This window comes from Pipistrellus kuhlii, unplaced genomic scaffold (genome assembly GCF_014108245.1).
Source record: "Pipistrellus kuhlii isolate mPipKuh1 unplaced genomic scaffold, mPipKuh1.p scaffold_m20_p_28, whole genome shotgun sequence".
In the NCBI taxonomy this organism is placed as follows: domain Eukaryota; kingdom Metazoa; phylum Chordata; class Mammalia; order Chiroptera; family Vespertilionidae; genus Pipistrellus; species Pipistrellus kuhlii.
In genome coordinates this window covers 2,517,907-2,532,580 of record NW_023425527.1, presented here as the reverse complement: position 1 = coordinate 2,532,580, position 14,674 = coordinate 2,517,907, and the positions used below count along the sequence as shown (strand labels likewise).

The following is a 14,674-nucleotide window of genomic DNA, read 5'->3' as shown; positions in this document are numbered from 1 at the left end:
TTTCCCGTTCTGGTCTCCTCCTGCTCCTGTCTTCCCCTCTTTCTTTCTGAGCCTTCTCTCTCACCATAGTATTTGGCATAGCCTCCTGAGCGTACTACGTGCAAAGTAAGCAAAGTCCATTTTTTGAAAATCATGTTTTTTTTCTTCTGATTTTTTTTTAAAGTAAAAGATACTTATGACAGACAATTTGCAAAATATAATAAATAAATAAATAAAGTCCCTGTTTCCAAAAAAGTGTCCTTGTTGGGATCTGGGAGTGCTTATTTCTGGTTACCCCATCATTCACATGGAGCTTCCTCTCCATGAGTGTTCTGCCTCAAAACTGGGGGTGCCCCAGCAAACGAGACAAGACCCCCCATCCTGTGGAGCTTCCGTGTGAGTGGAGGGAGGTGGTCCACAAATGCCAGGCGCAAACGGTGATTTGGGTGGAGACGGTATTGTACAGGAGAGGAAGCAGGACGGTGGAGGGAAGCCGGGGATCCGAGGAGGTGGCATTGGAGCCGGTGCCTGGACGTGTATCAGACTGGAAACATTTAGAACATGAACATTTAATCCTGAGGAAGTGCATTCTCCGAAGTGTTGGTGCAAGTGTAAATAGATGTGACAGTTTAGCAGAACGTTTGGAAACATAAGACGCACATGCCTGTTGCATGAGCAGGGCCACTTCTTGGAATCTTTTCTACAGGAATGCTCGCATACCTCCAAGCCCGTCCGTTGGAGAGTGATTAGGGAACTATACTGAGCCTTTGAAAAGAACAAAGGAGTTCTCTTCCTTTCCACTAACATGGGAAATGTGTGTGGTATATGGAAGCGTTATTGACGAGCGATGGCAGTCATATGGTGTCTGTGCAACAGCCAAGGTCTGAGAGGCTCACACATGTGGTTAAGGGGGATCCCCTCGCGAAGGGGCAGCAAGATGGTCGGGGGACAAGGGAGAGGATGGCTTCTTGACCCATTGCCACATTTGTTCAAATGTTGCAGTGAGCATCCGTGGTGATTTTTTAAAAGTTATGCAGTGATGCGTTCTCAAATTGAGAATTACATTACAGTTTTGCAAACCCACAGTAGGTAAAATGAAAAGTAAAGATCCTCCTCGCCGTTATCCAATGAGACCTGACATTTTGGAATAAGGGGGTTTGGGGGAGGTGAGTCCAGCCAAGTTAACTCAGTAGACAATGTGGATAACCAAGATGGTGAGAGGTAGCTTTGGGGAGAAGGGGGACCCCGCTGTGATTCTCAGGTCCTTTGCCCTGTGCTGGTTTTTGGTGCTGGGGAAGCCATGGGCCTCATCTGAGGTCCAGTTAGGTTTTCCCCATCCTGCAGGTGGGGCTGGCCTGTTTCCGTCGGAAGAACAGGCTGGAGAGAAGGAGTGCCAAGGAAGGCTCTGCTGGGCCCGGAAGTGGTCTTGGCAGAATGCCCAGGGATGAAGGTCAGGGCCCAGCTTGCTGAGGGCCTCGTTGATGAGGAGCGCTCTTGGTAGAAGCTGGACTCTGACGTAGGGACCACGGTAAGGGGCGGGGGGGTGGGATGAAACAGATAAACCACAAAAGGGCATGAGGTCTGGTAGAGGAGGGATGTGTATGTGTGTGTGAAGCTTAACATTTATAAAGCAACAAACGAGAACATTTTACTGCTTTTAATATAGCATCACAAACAGAATACCGAGTACTTGGGAGGGAGTCGAAATAACTTTGAGCCATTGGATTTAGGAAACATGAATGAAGAGAGGCTTGCAGCAGGTGGGAGAAGGGGGCATGCTCCTGTGTGAGAGCGCGTGCGGTGGGGAGTGGGGTGGGGAGGCGGTCACAGAGACGGGGCACCGGGTAGCTTTGGCATTAAGTTCAAAGAGCAATTGCAAAGGGAAAAGGAAAGCCTCGTTTGACTCAGACAGACACGGTTTGTTGTCTGAGGCGATGTCAAGAGGCAGGAGATCAAACCCAGCTCACCACGGTCCAATCCGGAGCCCAGCTCAGCCTGGCTAACGGGCATCTCCGTCCTCGGCCAATGTCTCCGGGGCCCTCGCTTCCCCTTTGGCAGACAGAGACAGAGGGCGCTCAGAGCTGAGCGGGGGCTGAAAGGTCACCCAGAACATTCGTTTTGCAAGCTCCCCAGCAGGCCTTTCCAGGAAACAGACAAGCCTGGCTTCACAGTTTTGCTGGAATGCAAGCCCCTGGCTTTGCACTTCAACCTGGGGTAGGCATTGATGAAGGCTGCAGGACACACACACGCTGGCCAGCCACTGGCCGTGAGCAAGGGGAGTAGCAGAGCTGAGCTGTGTCCACTCCGTGATCCTCTGGGCCTGAAAGGAGCGATTGAAAACTTCAGGTGAAACTAGAAGTAAGATTCAGAGCTCCCCATGCAAACAGTTCATTTCGCCAGGGAGACGTGTGAGCAAACCCAGGCACCCTGCAGTCCAGTGGACGCTGGTGCATTTCCTGAGGTTAACCTGCAAAACCTTCAAGTGGAAGTGAGACTGGCTCCATTGTGTCCTTCCTAATCCATTAGATGTTCCTGGAGCCTGTCTCCTCTCACTGTCCCCGGGGCCAGTTGGCAGTATGCGTGCGTGGTTATCACAACGAACCGGGAGCTGGTCTCCCACCCCAGCCTTGCCCCCTTCAGTCCATTCCTCATGCCACCTGACTCTTCTCTCCACAGCTCAGCCCTGTGCCTCCCTGCAGTGCTCAGAACCCTTCACCGACATCAACTCGGGGCCTTTGTAACACCCCATGCCCACCTTCCTGCTCCTGGTTCACTCACACCTCAGCCCTCCACGTGTGCTCCGTTCAGTGCTGCAGCCACCAAGCCTGAGTGTGGTTCCTCAGAAATGTGACCTTCTGTCTTGTGTTTATGCCCAGGTTACCTTTCCAGGCTAGTTCTCTTTTGTCTCAAGATGCGGCTACGGCAGGCGTCATCTCTAGGAGACGTCCCCTAACTTCCCCATTAGGCACTGCTGCCCGCACTCTGGAAGCTTGTGGGGTTGGCATCTATCCGGGCACCATCACTGTGTCCTCACTGGCTAGTCATTGGTCTGGTTCCCTGATTTGCCTGGAAAACACCTTGAAGGTAACAGTCATGTATTTCTAGCCATTGTACCTGTAGCGCCTGGTCTGGAGCTGGTCCGTGGATGTGCTGCAGAAAAGAATGAACACAGGGGCTTGTTTGTTTGTTTGTTTAATATATCTTTATTGATATCAGAGAGAGAAAGGGAGAGGGAGAGAGAGATAGAAACATCAATGATGAGAGAGAATCATCCATCTGCTGCCTCCTGCAAACCCTCTACTGGGGATCGAGCCCACAACCCGGGCATGTGCCCTGACAGGGAATTGAACTGTGACCTCCTGGTTCATCGGTCGATGCCCAACCCCTAAGCAGTGCCAGCTGGGCTGAACACAGGTATTTTTTTATTTAGTTTGTGACCACATGTTTGTGGGTCTTGGTTGTGCACAATCTGAGTAAAGACCTGCTCAGTCTGCTCCCAGGAACGTGGTGAGGATGAGTAAGATGAACAGGCTTAGGGTCGGATATCAGGAACATGCAGACTCGTCACTCACCTTGAAGCATCACTAAGCTGTATCTACTGGGTTTCCCTAGGCCAGTGGTCGGCAAACTCATCAGTCAACAGAGCCAAATATCAACAGTACAGCGATTGAAATTCTTTTGAGAGCCACATTTTTTAAACTTAAACCTCTTCTAACGCCACTTCTTCAAAATAGACTCCCCCAGGCCGTGGTATTTTGTGGAAAAGCCAAACTCCAGGGGCCAAAGAGCCGCATGTGGCTCATGAGCCGCTGTTTGCCGACCACGGCCCCAGGGTGTTGATGAATTGAAACTCCCGTGTTGTTCCAGGTCAGCTGTTGCCAGCGAACCGCAACACACCGAGCCCCATCGACCCCGACACCATCCAGGTCCCGGTGGGCTACGAGCCGGACCCGGCAGACCTCGCCCTGTCCAGCATCCCCGGCCAGGAAATGTTCGACCCTCGCAAACGCAAGTTCTCCGAGGAGGAACTGAAGCCGCAGCCCATGATCAAGAAAGCTCGCAAAGTCTTCATCCCCGATGATCTGAAGGTAAATTGGAACTGGTAACCAGGCTGTGGGCAAGCAGCGAGTGGGAGGATCAAGAGGCGGATTAGAAGGACGACTCCGGGCAGATCACACAGGCTGGTGGACAAAGGACTGTTGATTTCTGATCCTGTTTCTTGGCATGTGACTCAGCAAGCTGCTTCCTCTCTGGGTGCCTTCTCAAACATGCCTTTCATGTCCCGGGAATGCCCAGAAAGGAGGGGCGCTAACATGCTGAAGGTATTTGTAGCCCATGAAGGAGGCACATTGCAAGGAAACATAGGAAAGGCCAATAAAATCAAACTATAACCTTTCAAGGTTGGAAAGAGAGAGAAGATCATTGGGGAAGGCATCTATCCCCCTCGTTTTCCGGGGGAAGTTCCCTGGGGGAACTGATTGATAATTAACTGCTATCCTTTCCCTGGAGGCCTCAGGGGACCGCAGCTGGAGACAGGACCCCTCTCCACATGCCAACCTAGGGGAACCAGGGCAGGTGGGTCCCCTGACACTGTTTCTTTGTAGTGTTCACTCTTACCTCAAATAAGGATCACTTGAATATCTAAGCAAAAGGTTAATTCCAAGTTGGTTTTTCTCTGCTGTGTTGAAGGGACATATTTCTTTTTTAAAAAAATACATATATTTTTATTGATTTTTTACAGAGAGGAAGAGAGGGATAGAGAGCTAGAAACATCGATGAGAGAGAAACATTGATCAGCTGCCTCCTGCACACCCCCTACTAGGGATGTGCCCGCAACCAAGGTACATGCCCTTGACCAGAATCTAACCTGGGACCTTTTAGTCCGCAGGCCGATGCTCTATCCACTCAGCCAAACCGGTTTCGGTGGGACACATTATTTCTAAAGGAAAATAGATTTATCTTGGGAAATCAGATGCAACTTGAAATTATTCTGACACATTTAGTATACCGTAGGGAGGGAATTCTTTACAATGATGCCTGTCCACTGGTATTCATTGAGAACCACCTTTGATTAGCTGTTGCGTAGACTTGTCTGTGTTTATGCTTTATTCCAAGCATGTGGACAGTGAAGATATGATTACATACATTCAGGGTATTGGAATCAAGCATACTCCCTTAACCCTTTCCTAATTTCTGATCCCGGTTTCTCAGGCCTCGGTGTGGCTCAGATGGAGTATTGCTCCTTGGCTGGGAAAATGGGAGTTTGGGGCATCATCCTGGGACTGGCTTAGACTCGTTACCTCTACTTTTCCATCCAGAAAGAGCATTGGAGGGGCCCCTTTAAATCACTGTGGTCATCTCCGTATCTGCCATTATCTGGCGGGATGCAGAACTGTCTGGGTGAACAGACCTCAGAGATTCACTAGACCACATGTGTCAAACACAAGGCCCGCGGGCCAAATCCGTCCCGCCAGGCCTTGCAATGTGGCCCGCACCGCGCTGTCATCACTGCACTCCGCTGCATTTCCATCACAATGACAGTTTATGACTGTTCAGTAAACCATTCGGCCCACGATTTAGGCTGGATTTTAGATTTTGGCCTCTTCTCTGATTGAGTTCGACACCCCTACACTAGACCAAGTTATCATTTTGCCGTTGAAGAAAAGGAGAAGCAGACAGTGAAATGGCCGAGCACCGCTCACTGCCAGGTGGAGGAAGGCCTGGCCTGGTCCCCGAGGCTTCTGGCTTCCAAACAGGTCACTGTAGCACGTTGCCCTGACAGAGGCGACAACGGGGACTCCTGGGGAACAGGTCAGTAGCTGCCCCCTGAGAATCAGGAGAGGAAAGTGCAAAGTAAAGACCAGAACATCTAACCCGGCCAGGGAACTGATGGTTAGCCTATGGCGGCGTGTGAAGGGGCACCATAGGTTGGTCCTTGGGCGAGCAGGTATCTTCTTTCCACTGGAGGGTTTCTCTCATCTTGTGTGCTCAGCCGTTCTGCGGTATTTCAGAGCTCATCTCTCACTCTAAACCCGGGAACCCATGCGGCATGCATTTCCTTTTGAATGGAAGGTAGCTTGAAAGGATGCTGCTGAGAAATAGATGTAGCTTCCAGCCAGACCTTCGCAGGGTCTCTGAATTTTCAAGATCAAAGCAGAGGGCCAGCCCACCTCATATCCCAGGTAACCTTGGCAACAGAGAGGCCACACGGAAACCTTCTGTGCTGGGATTATGCGAATCGCTCTTGTCAGAGCCAGGCCTGACCTTTTCCCGTGGCAGGTGGGAGGGGGCAGGAGCATCCTCCTGCCACGTGTCCTTGGATTTCTTCAGCTGGGAGGGAAGCCTTGGGCCACAGACCATGTACTCGTGGGAAGCGGGAAGCGGGAAGCTCTGAGCTTGGGTGGTGGGAGACCCGTCTGTGGTCCCAGCACTGGATAAGCAAACCTACTGAGTGAACCATGCTTCCTCCCTGGAGCCATGCATTTGGGTCAGCATGTGTCCCCTGGCGGGGGTGAAGGGGTAACACACTGACACTACTAGCTGAGACTCCATTGAATCACTTTGATCTCATCATACTTTGCAGCGTCCATTCATTCCTTTGACACGTGTCTTTCCAATGCCAGTGTGTGCCAAGCCCCGTGCCAGGGGCTAGGGACTCTCAGGTGAATGGGTCCCGGCTTTGTGTCTTACCTTCTGGGCACTTCTAGTCTGGTGAGGAGGGATGCCGGCCTGGTGGGGGGAGGGGGCATCAGGAAGATGATGGGACAGGACGGGGGGATGAGGGGAGGGGGTCCTTGCCGGGTGGAGGTGACTGGGCAGCTGGGTGGCATCTGCCCCTGGGGGTGGAGGAGAAGGGGCCAGGGGATGCAGTGCCAAACCGATCAGCCCCTCAGTCTCCTGCGATTCACAGGGCAGCAGCCTGGCTTTTCTCCGCCAGGACAGCCATGCGTCATCCCCGCCTTCTGCATCCTCCCTCCTTTCCTGTCCCCACCTCCCATTCCTCGCCTTTCCTAGCTCAGCTCCAGGCATGGACGGGGAGGCTGGGGGTGTGGCCGCCTCAGAGGCGAGAGCTCCAAGAGACAGAGAAGTCGGTTGAGTGAGCTGGTGACTCCCTGGGCCCTATGATGTGGCCACACGCCGCCAAGTCCGTGGCCTACACCCCTTCTGTCCCCCCAACACACACAGCTTCTGCAGCACGCAGGGGAGTTTCTCATGTCCGTATGTCCTCACCTCGCAGGCCCTGTTGCCCGTGGTGCAGGTTCGGACACATCCTAAGTCAGCCCTTCTTTTGAATGACCTTGGAAACCAAACTCACAGAGCACTGAGGAGGATGGCAGACCTCCTGACACCCAGGGCTTGAGGGTGTGTGGAATTGGTGTTTCCATCAAAGTAGCGCAAACAACTTCGGGCTCACCAGAGGCTACACCTGGGCCTGTTCAGCAGTGGGAGACCTTTCACTCCCCCAGCTCCTCCCAGCCTCTCTCACGCACTGGCCTGGCCCCTCCCCTTCCTCCAGCCCCCTGCTCCCTTCGGAAGCAAAATAACAAATCCCACCACCAGCCATTGCATACCTGCCCAAGCTAACTCCTCTCTAAGGACAGTCCTGGTATATACAGAAAGCGGAAAGCACTTGGTAAATAAAAGTCCCAGCTTGTGAGAGCAGACAGAGGTGCCTGCACTCGCTGTCTGCCTCACACCTTATGTCTTTGGTTAGGGCAGATGTCTGCTGAGGGGAAGGGGCAGGTATGGGGGCGGGCCACTGACTTTGGCCCTGGCTTGCAGTCTTGGCCCCAACCCATGTGACCTCCTCCAGTGCCAGCTGCCCCTTGGAATCCTGGGGGAGGGTGAGAACTGACCTCACCCGCTTACTCTGGGTGGCATGTAACTATAGGTGTTAGGCTTGCCAGGATGGAGCGCGATTCACTCTTGCAAGGGATTGAAAGGGGGGGCAGGGAGGCGGGGGAGTGGCAGAAGGCACCAGGTGGCTCCATAAATCCGTTAGGAAGGGCTGAAAGAGGGCTTACATTTCTCAGTCTCCCCGGGATTATTTTCCTTTCTCCTGGCAGGAGGAGCAGGGAGGGGGAGGGGGAAGAAGGGACTGCTTCTGGTTGACCAGTTAAACATTACTCAGACTAATGAATGCGCAGAGAACTGTAAAATAGGAAATCAGAGTAAATTATTTAAGTGGTAGTCACCAGTAGAAGCATGTTGATGTGGTGGCAGGTAGAAGTTTGTGGGTTTTTCTTAATTTCTGTTTTCAATTGCCAAAATGTACATGCCTGTTACATCATATGCCAGCAGTTCAGAAGGATAGCCTTGTGAGGCACGTGCTCTGCTGGGCAAAGAGGGCAGGGGCCCGTGGTGACAGGCGGGGGTGTCTGCCCTGGGAAGGGGGCCAGGGCCCATGGACTCCACTCCCCGTTGCCTAGAAGGTCAAGGAAGGAGACGCAGGTTAAGACTCCTGGGCTGGTGCCTGGGCGCTGCCCCGAGGCCTGCCAGTTTGGCCAGGCGGCCCCTCAGCCCTGCCGAAATCTAATATCTTGTTTCCTTTTCCCTCTGTACCTCCCGAGCAGGATGACAAGTACTGGGCACGGCGCAGGAAGAACAACATGGCAGCCAAGCGCTCCCGGGACGCGCGGCGGTTGAAGGAGAACCAGATCGCCATCCGAGCATCCTTCCTGGAGAAGGAGAACTCGGCCCTGCGCCAGGAGGTGGCCGACCTGCGCAAGGAGCTGGGCAAGTGCAAGAACATTCTGGCCAAGTACGAGGCCAGGCACGGGCCCCTGTAGGACGGCGGGGGGGATGAGGGGGCCGGCCGGCCTTGGACTAGATGGACCGTGCGTTTCCCCGATGACAGCACCACACCCGACCTGACCTTCCTTCCCGACGGCAGCACTTTACCGGAGGCATCCATCCACACAACGGGCTCCCGCATGCGTGTGGCCAGCGGTGCGCGGGCCTCTGCACTTGCCATGTCCAGAGAACCCTCTCCTCCTCCTTCGGGTCCCCCATCAGAAAGGTGCCATGTTTTTACTGGACTCTGGAGACCTCCGTGGCGGGGTCTCCTGCCCCTCTTCTCCTCCCCACTCCTGCCCCATTCCACGCGGCTCTTCCCTGCTCTGCCAGGACCCTGGGTTTGGATCCACCGCAAGGGCCCTGGGAGAACGGCGGCTCTCGGTGGTCCAGACCGGCCTGTGAGTTACCAACATGCCAACACGGTGCCCAGAACAACCCAGCGCTCCGCCTCGCCCTCTTCCTTTGCAGGCGCTTTCCTCATCGTTTCAGTTCGGATGGCGATCGTCCTCGCATTGACAGTGCTGTTTAGATTCCTTAGAGCCCGTATTTGCTTACCGCGCTATCGACTAAGCTCCCTTTTCCTCCTCCTCCGCACCCCGGATCCGTGAGAGTTACTCTTCTAGACCACAGCGCGTGTGTTTGCACCGTCTGTACCTAAAGCAATAATCCTATTGTGCGCTAGAGCATGCTGCCTGAGTATTACTAGTGGACGTAGGATGTTTTCCCTCCCTGAGAAGTCCACCCTCTTTTATAAAACACACACAAACATGACAGCAGTGCATTTGAGCATGCCCAGAACATCCCCCACCCAGGACAGGGAAGCTGAGGGAATGGCAGGTCTGAGAAGGAAGGGCTACTTTATCAGCATAGGAGCCAAAAAAACAAACAAACAGACAAAAAAAAAACCCTACACAAACAAATCGCATTTTGGAATGGCTTTTGACATGGATATGTTTGGTTTTGTTCTCTCCCTTCTCCCATAACCCCTCCCCCCACTTTTATAGTTAACTTTTTTCCATAGCCCTCTTGATATATTCCCAGCAACTCCATTGAGATTCAGTTCCCCCCGTTTTTTTGTAATATATATATTTTTGTGACTTATACCTTGCTGTTTTTAAACATCAGTTAAGTTAATGAGTTGGCGTTTTGGATGACCCCTTTTCCTAGCGGTGCCCCTTTTCGAATGCTTCATAAATTAATGATTCCGGAGCTTGCGTTTCTCACCCCATTTGCTTTTGAACGTATGTGCTTCTATTATATAAAGTGTACTTCTGAAAAAAATGAATGTAAAAGACACTGGTGTATCTCAGAAGGGGATGGTGTTGTCACAAACTGTGGGTAAATCCAATCAGTTGAACTGTTTACTATAGACCCAAAGGAGAGATGCTGAAATTGTCTAATGTTTATACAGAGTTATTATAGGACATTCTTTTTTTTTGTACAGTATTTTTCAGATATGAATACTGACCATGTATTTTGGAAGACATATATTATATATAGCAAAGAGAAAAGTCCATGTTTTGAAATTCTATAGCAAAGATATATATTCATCAGCGTTGTACAGAGAAGAAGGGCTTGGGGGTTTTGATGTCTTTAATATTTGAAGCCTATCACGGACACCTCAGCATGTTTTCTGCTTGGAGATTTCACGACAGTATCAAGGCCCTCCGTGCTGAATTCTGCTCTCACAGCTCGAAGGGGATTTCCTGTTTCCTAGTAGGTCTCAGAAAGAAGTCAGTTAGCATCACCCAAAAGCACAAAATGGATGTTAGTCAAATATTTATTGGATGCTACAGTGTTTTTTAGGGAAAGCATCTGCCACAGAAATGTTCACTTCAAAACGATGACTTCCTGGAACGGAATACCACCGCAGACACCCCAAACAGTTCTGTCCTTCCCGTGGGCGCGTCTTAGGCAGTTGACGGCCGCTAGTGGTGCTGTGTGTGGCTTACGACTTGATGGATGTTCCGACTCTAAAGATTGTTCTTCCGCGTCGCTCGGTTGTGTCATGTCAAGAGATTCTGCTGCTGTTACAGAGACACGTTGTGCTGGATTCAAATACGCTTCCCTCCATGAGGTTTCCTAGTGTCCCACGCCCAGAGTACCTGGTTCCTTAGTGACCTGATGGGCTCCTGGTCAGCCCGTCAGCAGCTGTCTCTTGGTGTCAGTCTCGGGAAGCCCGCTGGGCGGATAGTCCCGTTAGCTGTTCACTGGGCCCCAGGCGGTAGAGGGCAGCGGGAGGTGGAAGAGTGTTGGAGCTGAAATGCGTTGCTCGGGTGAATCACTAATGACAGAAACAAGCAAGACCTTGGGCAGTCTCAGGCAGGTCTGAAGAAGCGGTATTCAGTAGGAGACACCAGTGAGCCAGGGTCGGCCTTTTCATGGGAAAAGAGACTAATTGCCCTAGTTGTGAAATGGCAGTCTTCACTAACGCAGAGACAAATGATATATTTAAGTGGTGACATGTTGAAGGGCCACTTAAATATATTGAGGACTGGACCACCCAATTCATTGACGTATAAAATGGTAGCCCCCTCCAAAAAAAAAAAAATGCATTTGAGTACTGGTTTTTCTTGGAATTAGATTGTTTGTATCCAATGAGCATCACAAATGCTTTCTACAGAAGAAATAAAATTGTCACAATAAAACATACACTTTCATGTGCCAGGAAAGGTTTTGGAGACCTACCTCATCTTAAACGATTTTAAACGCAGGCGTCTGCAGGTGCCTTATATGTAGGTCATTGCCACTGTGCACACGTGAGCACTCGCACCCAGACCCACTGCCTTCCATCCAGGGCAGTGAACTGGCCAGGGAGGCAGTGCTAAAGGGTGTGGGAGGCCGTGGTCCACAAGAGCCAGGTGAGTTCTGCAGACTGCAGCTATTCTAACAGTCCTGCTGTCATCCCCCTCCCCACCTTTCCTCATAAGCAACTTTCAGAGATCAATTACTTGCCCGTTAACTTGGAAGCCCAGTCGTATCGTGCCAACATCCTCTAGACACGATTTGGAATGAGTGGTCCAGGGCTTCCTGATGAGGTCCCATCACCGTTTCTTCTGCCCAGACTTGCAGAGAAAGGCAGGGATTGCCCATCCCACGCTACCTGTGGCAGCAGGTAGGGGGAGGGGGGGTGGGGGAGCTGTAACTTCTCCTTCTCTTGAAGAAGTGGCTGCCTTTTGAGGCACCATCGCTTAGAGTAGGAGGCACTGCTGGAGGAGAGGCATGGGTTGGACAGGACGCTGGACCAGGTATCCCAGAGCTTTCTTTCCACTCGCTGGTCTTGTGAGGGAGCTCATGATGATTCTGCATGTACATTGACAAGGTCTTGGGTCTATTTTTTTAAACCTGGTGTTTTTTGTTTTTTTTTTAAATGTATTTTTATTGATTTCAGAGAGGAAAGGAGAGGGGGAGAGAGAGAGAGAGAAACATCCATGATGACAGAGAATCATGCATCGGCTGCCTCCTGGACACCCCTCACTGGGGTGGAGCCCACAACCCAAGCATGTGCCCTGACCAGGAATCCAACCGTGACCTTTTCTTTTGTAAGTCGACTGAACCACACCTTCTGGCAATAATACCATTTAAAACAATGAGCACAGCCTTAGCCTTGATCTTGATGAATTGAATGAACTTGGCATGACAGTCAGTACATTTCACAGAGGGCCAAATGTATGTAGGGTAGAGTGTGTGTGTGTGTGTGTGTGTGTGTGTGTGTGTGTAACTATTTAAATCAAGACATAAAAATCTTTAATTTTGGAGCACCTTACCAAACATCACAATAATCTACCATTATCTTTCTGGCAACACCACAAAGATCGCATCCGCTAACCAGGTGAAAGTCCACAGGAGGTCAGTTGAATTGTGTACCATGATGTGGGCCGTGTTTATGCTGTTCCACACAAACCTTTCTCTGTCTGTTATCCTTCATGTTTAATAAACTTTGAATTTTTTCCTTTCTTTCATGTATTTTTTTGTTGACAGTCTGCTAGAAATTACATTCTGTTCCCAACTCTACCGCCAAGAGAACATTTAAGAGATTAGTTACCTAGATGAAGAAATAATAGTACATCATGAGCGGGACATAAACATTTCTTGCATATTTATGTGCCAGGCCCCGTGCTAACCACTCCCATGGGATATTCAGCCCTGTGAGGGAGGGACGGCTGTTATTCCTATTTGACAGAAGAGAAAAGAGAGGGTTCAGGGAGGTAAAGAGCTGACCTAACATTTCGAAGGCGGAAATGACAGAGAGGACTTCTCATCCATTGAATGAGTAGCATTTAGGACAGGGGTGGGGAACCTTTTTTCTGCCAAGGGCCATTTGGATATTTATAACATCATTCGTGGGCCATGCAAAAATATCACCTTAAACATCAGCCTGCTGCATTTGGTCAAACATTTAACTAACTCAGTTCTAATGCTTTGTCAGGGCCAGACCCAATGATTTCCTGGGCCTTACATGGCCCGCGAGCTGGACGTTCCCCACCCCTGGTTTAGAGCCTCAGTTTCAAACTCCCCCCACACAAAGTCTGCTTTTGGGGTGGATATACAAGAATCACTGGGGAACATACCTCAGGGTATAGACCCAGTGATGCTGAATGGATAGAGCTGGGGTGGAGCCAGGAAATAATTGTTTAAAGACTCAGCTAACTCCCATGAGTGGCCACATACCTGGAGCCAAGCGTTGATAGACTCAGCCTTAATTCGAGGTCCTGACCCTTGGTGGAAATTCACGTAGAAGCTCCAAAAGGCCCATCATTTCCTGAAAGTGAATGCTGTTTTCGTGTATAACTGAATTTATTTTATTCTTGTAGAGAAGATCCATAGTCCTTTCCCCTCCTCTCCCCTCCTCAAGGAGTCTGGGATGCAAGAAGGAATGACAGCCCGGATCTACATAGGAAGGCTGATGTCAGAGCCGTTCCCGGCCCAGGCAGCCTGGCAGAGCCACCCGGGGAGCTGAAAACTGCGCTGCGTGAGCGGCAGCCCCCGCCAAGGAACTCGGCCGCGTCTCTGGCACGAGACCCATGGCTCTGAGGCGAGGAGCTCCAGGACTCAGATCTGTCACTTAGCAGGTATGTGACCTTGAACTGATACTGTGCATTTTGGAAGCTAAATCTCCTGGTCTGTGAAATGCCGTTCTCACCGCCACCATGAGGGCTGAGGGGAGGATTAATGCCAGAACCGATGCGCAGGCGCTCGTCCGTTCAGGGCCCGCAATCAACACCCTCGGAGGGAGGCGAGCAAGGGGAATGTGCCCGGAGCACTGTTCCCAGTTCAGGGCACATGCCTGGGTTAGGGGACTCTAACCCCAGTGGGTGTGCAGGAGGCAGCGGATCAATGATTCTCTCTCATCTTTGATGTTTCTCTCTCTCTCTCTCTCTCTCTCTCTCTCTCTCTCTCTCTCTCTCTCTCTCTCTCTCTCTCTTTCCCTTTCTCTCTGAAATCACTTAAAAAAATATATTTAAAAAATAAAGATGATGGCCTCTGAGGAAGAGGCCAGGGCCTAATTGATTTGGCTTGAGCTGGGACTGCCTTTCCCAAAGAGAATCTGCCCCAGCTCTAGCCTTATCCTTCTTCTCTGAAAGTGTCTGTTTGTAGCTTTGAAGGCCCTTAAATTCATGACCTTTGACCAGGCTCCTGTGGTAGCCAGACACGCCCTCCCTGTCCAGCCCTGCCCACCTCCCATGGCAGCATCACAGAGAGCTCAGCACCCTTCTCTCAGCCCCCACCCCCACCCCTTTCCCTGCTGCTCCCCCACAGAGGGAAGCGTACACACTCAAAGGCTTCATGAAAAGGTCCCCTTAGGAGACCAAAGTGCCTTTCTTCCTTTTGAACAATGATGAATCTCAGGAATATAAGGAAAGTCAATGAAAAGAGGAGCCAGGGTGGGTCGGCAGAA

At 51.1% G+C, this 14,674-nt stretch overlaps 1 protein-coding gene across 2 annotated transcripts in view; it reads left to right on the top strand.

Annotated features, from left to right (window-relative positions):
* Positions 1-12,732, top strand: part of HLF (HLF transcription factor, PAR bZIP family member) — a 47,147-nt gene extending 34,415 nt beyond the window's left edge. Inside the window, exons 3-4 of one of the 2 annotated variants that reach the window (XM_036454321.2) lie at positions 3,847-4,067; positions 8,550-12,732. In XM_036454321.2, the coding sequence (XP_036310214.1) occupies positions 3,847-4,067; positions 8,550-8,768 (440 nt within the window). In that variant the 3' untranslated portion in view covers positions 8,769-12,732. The remainder of the gene's footprint in view (positions 1-3,846; positions 4,068-8,549) is intronic. The other variant, XM_036454322.2, reaches the window with a different exon arrangement.
* The last annotated feature ends 1,942 nt before the right edge of the window (positions 12,733-14,674 follow it).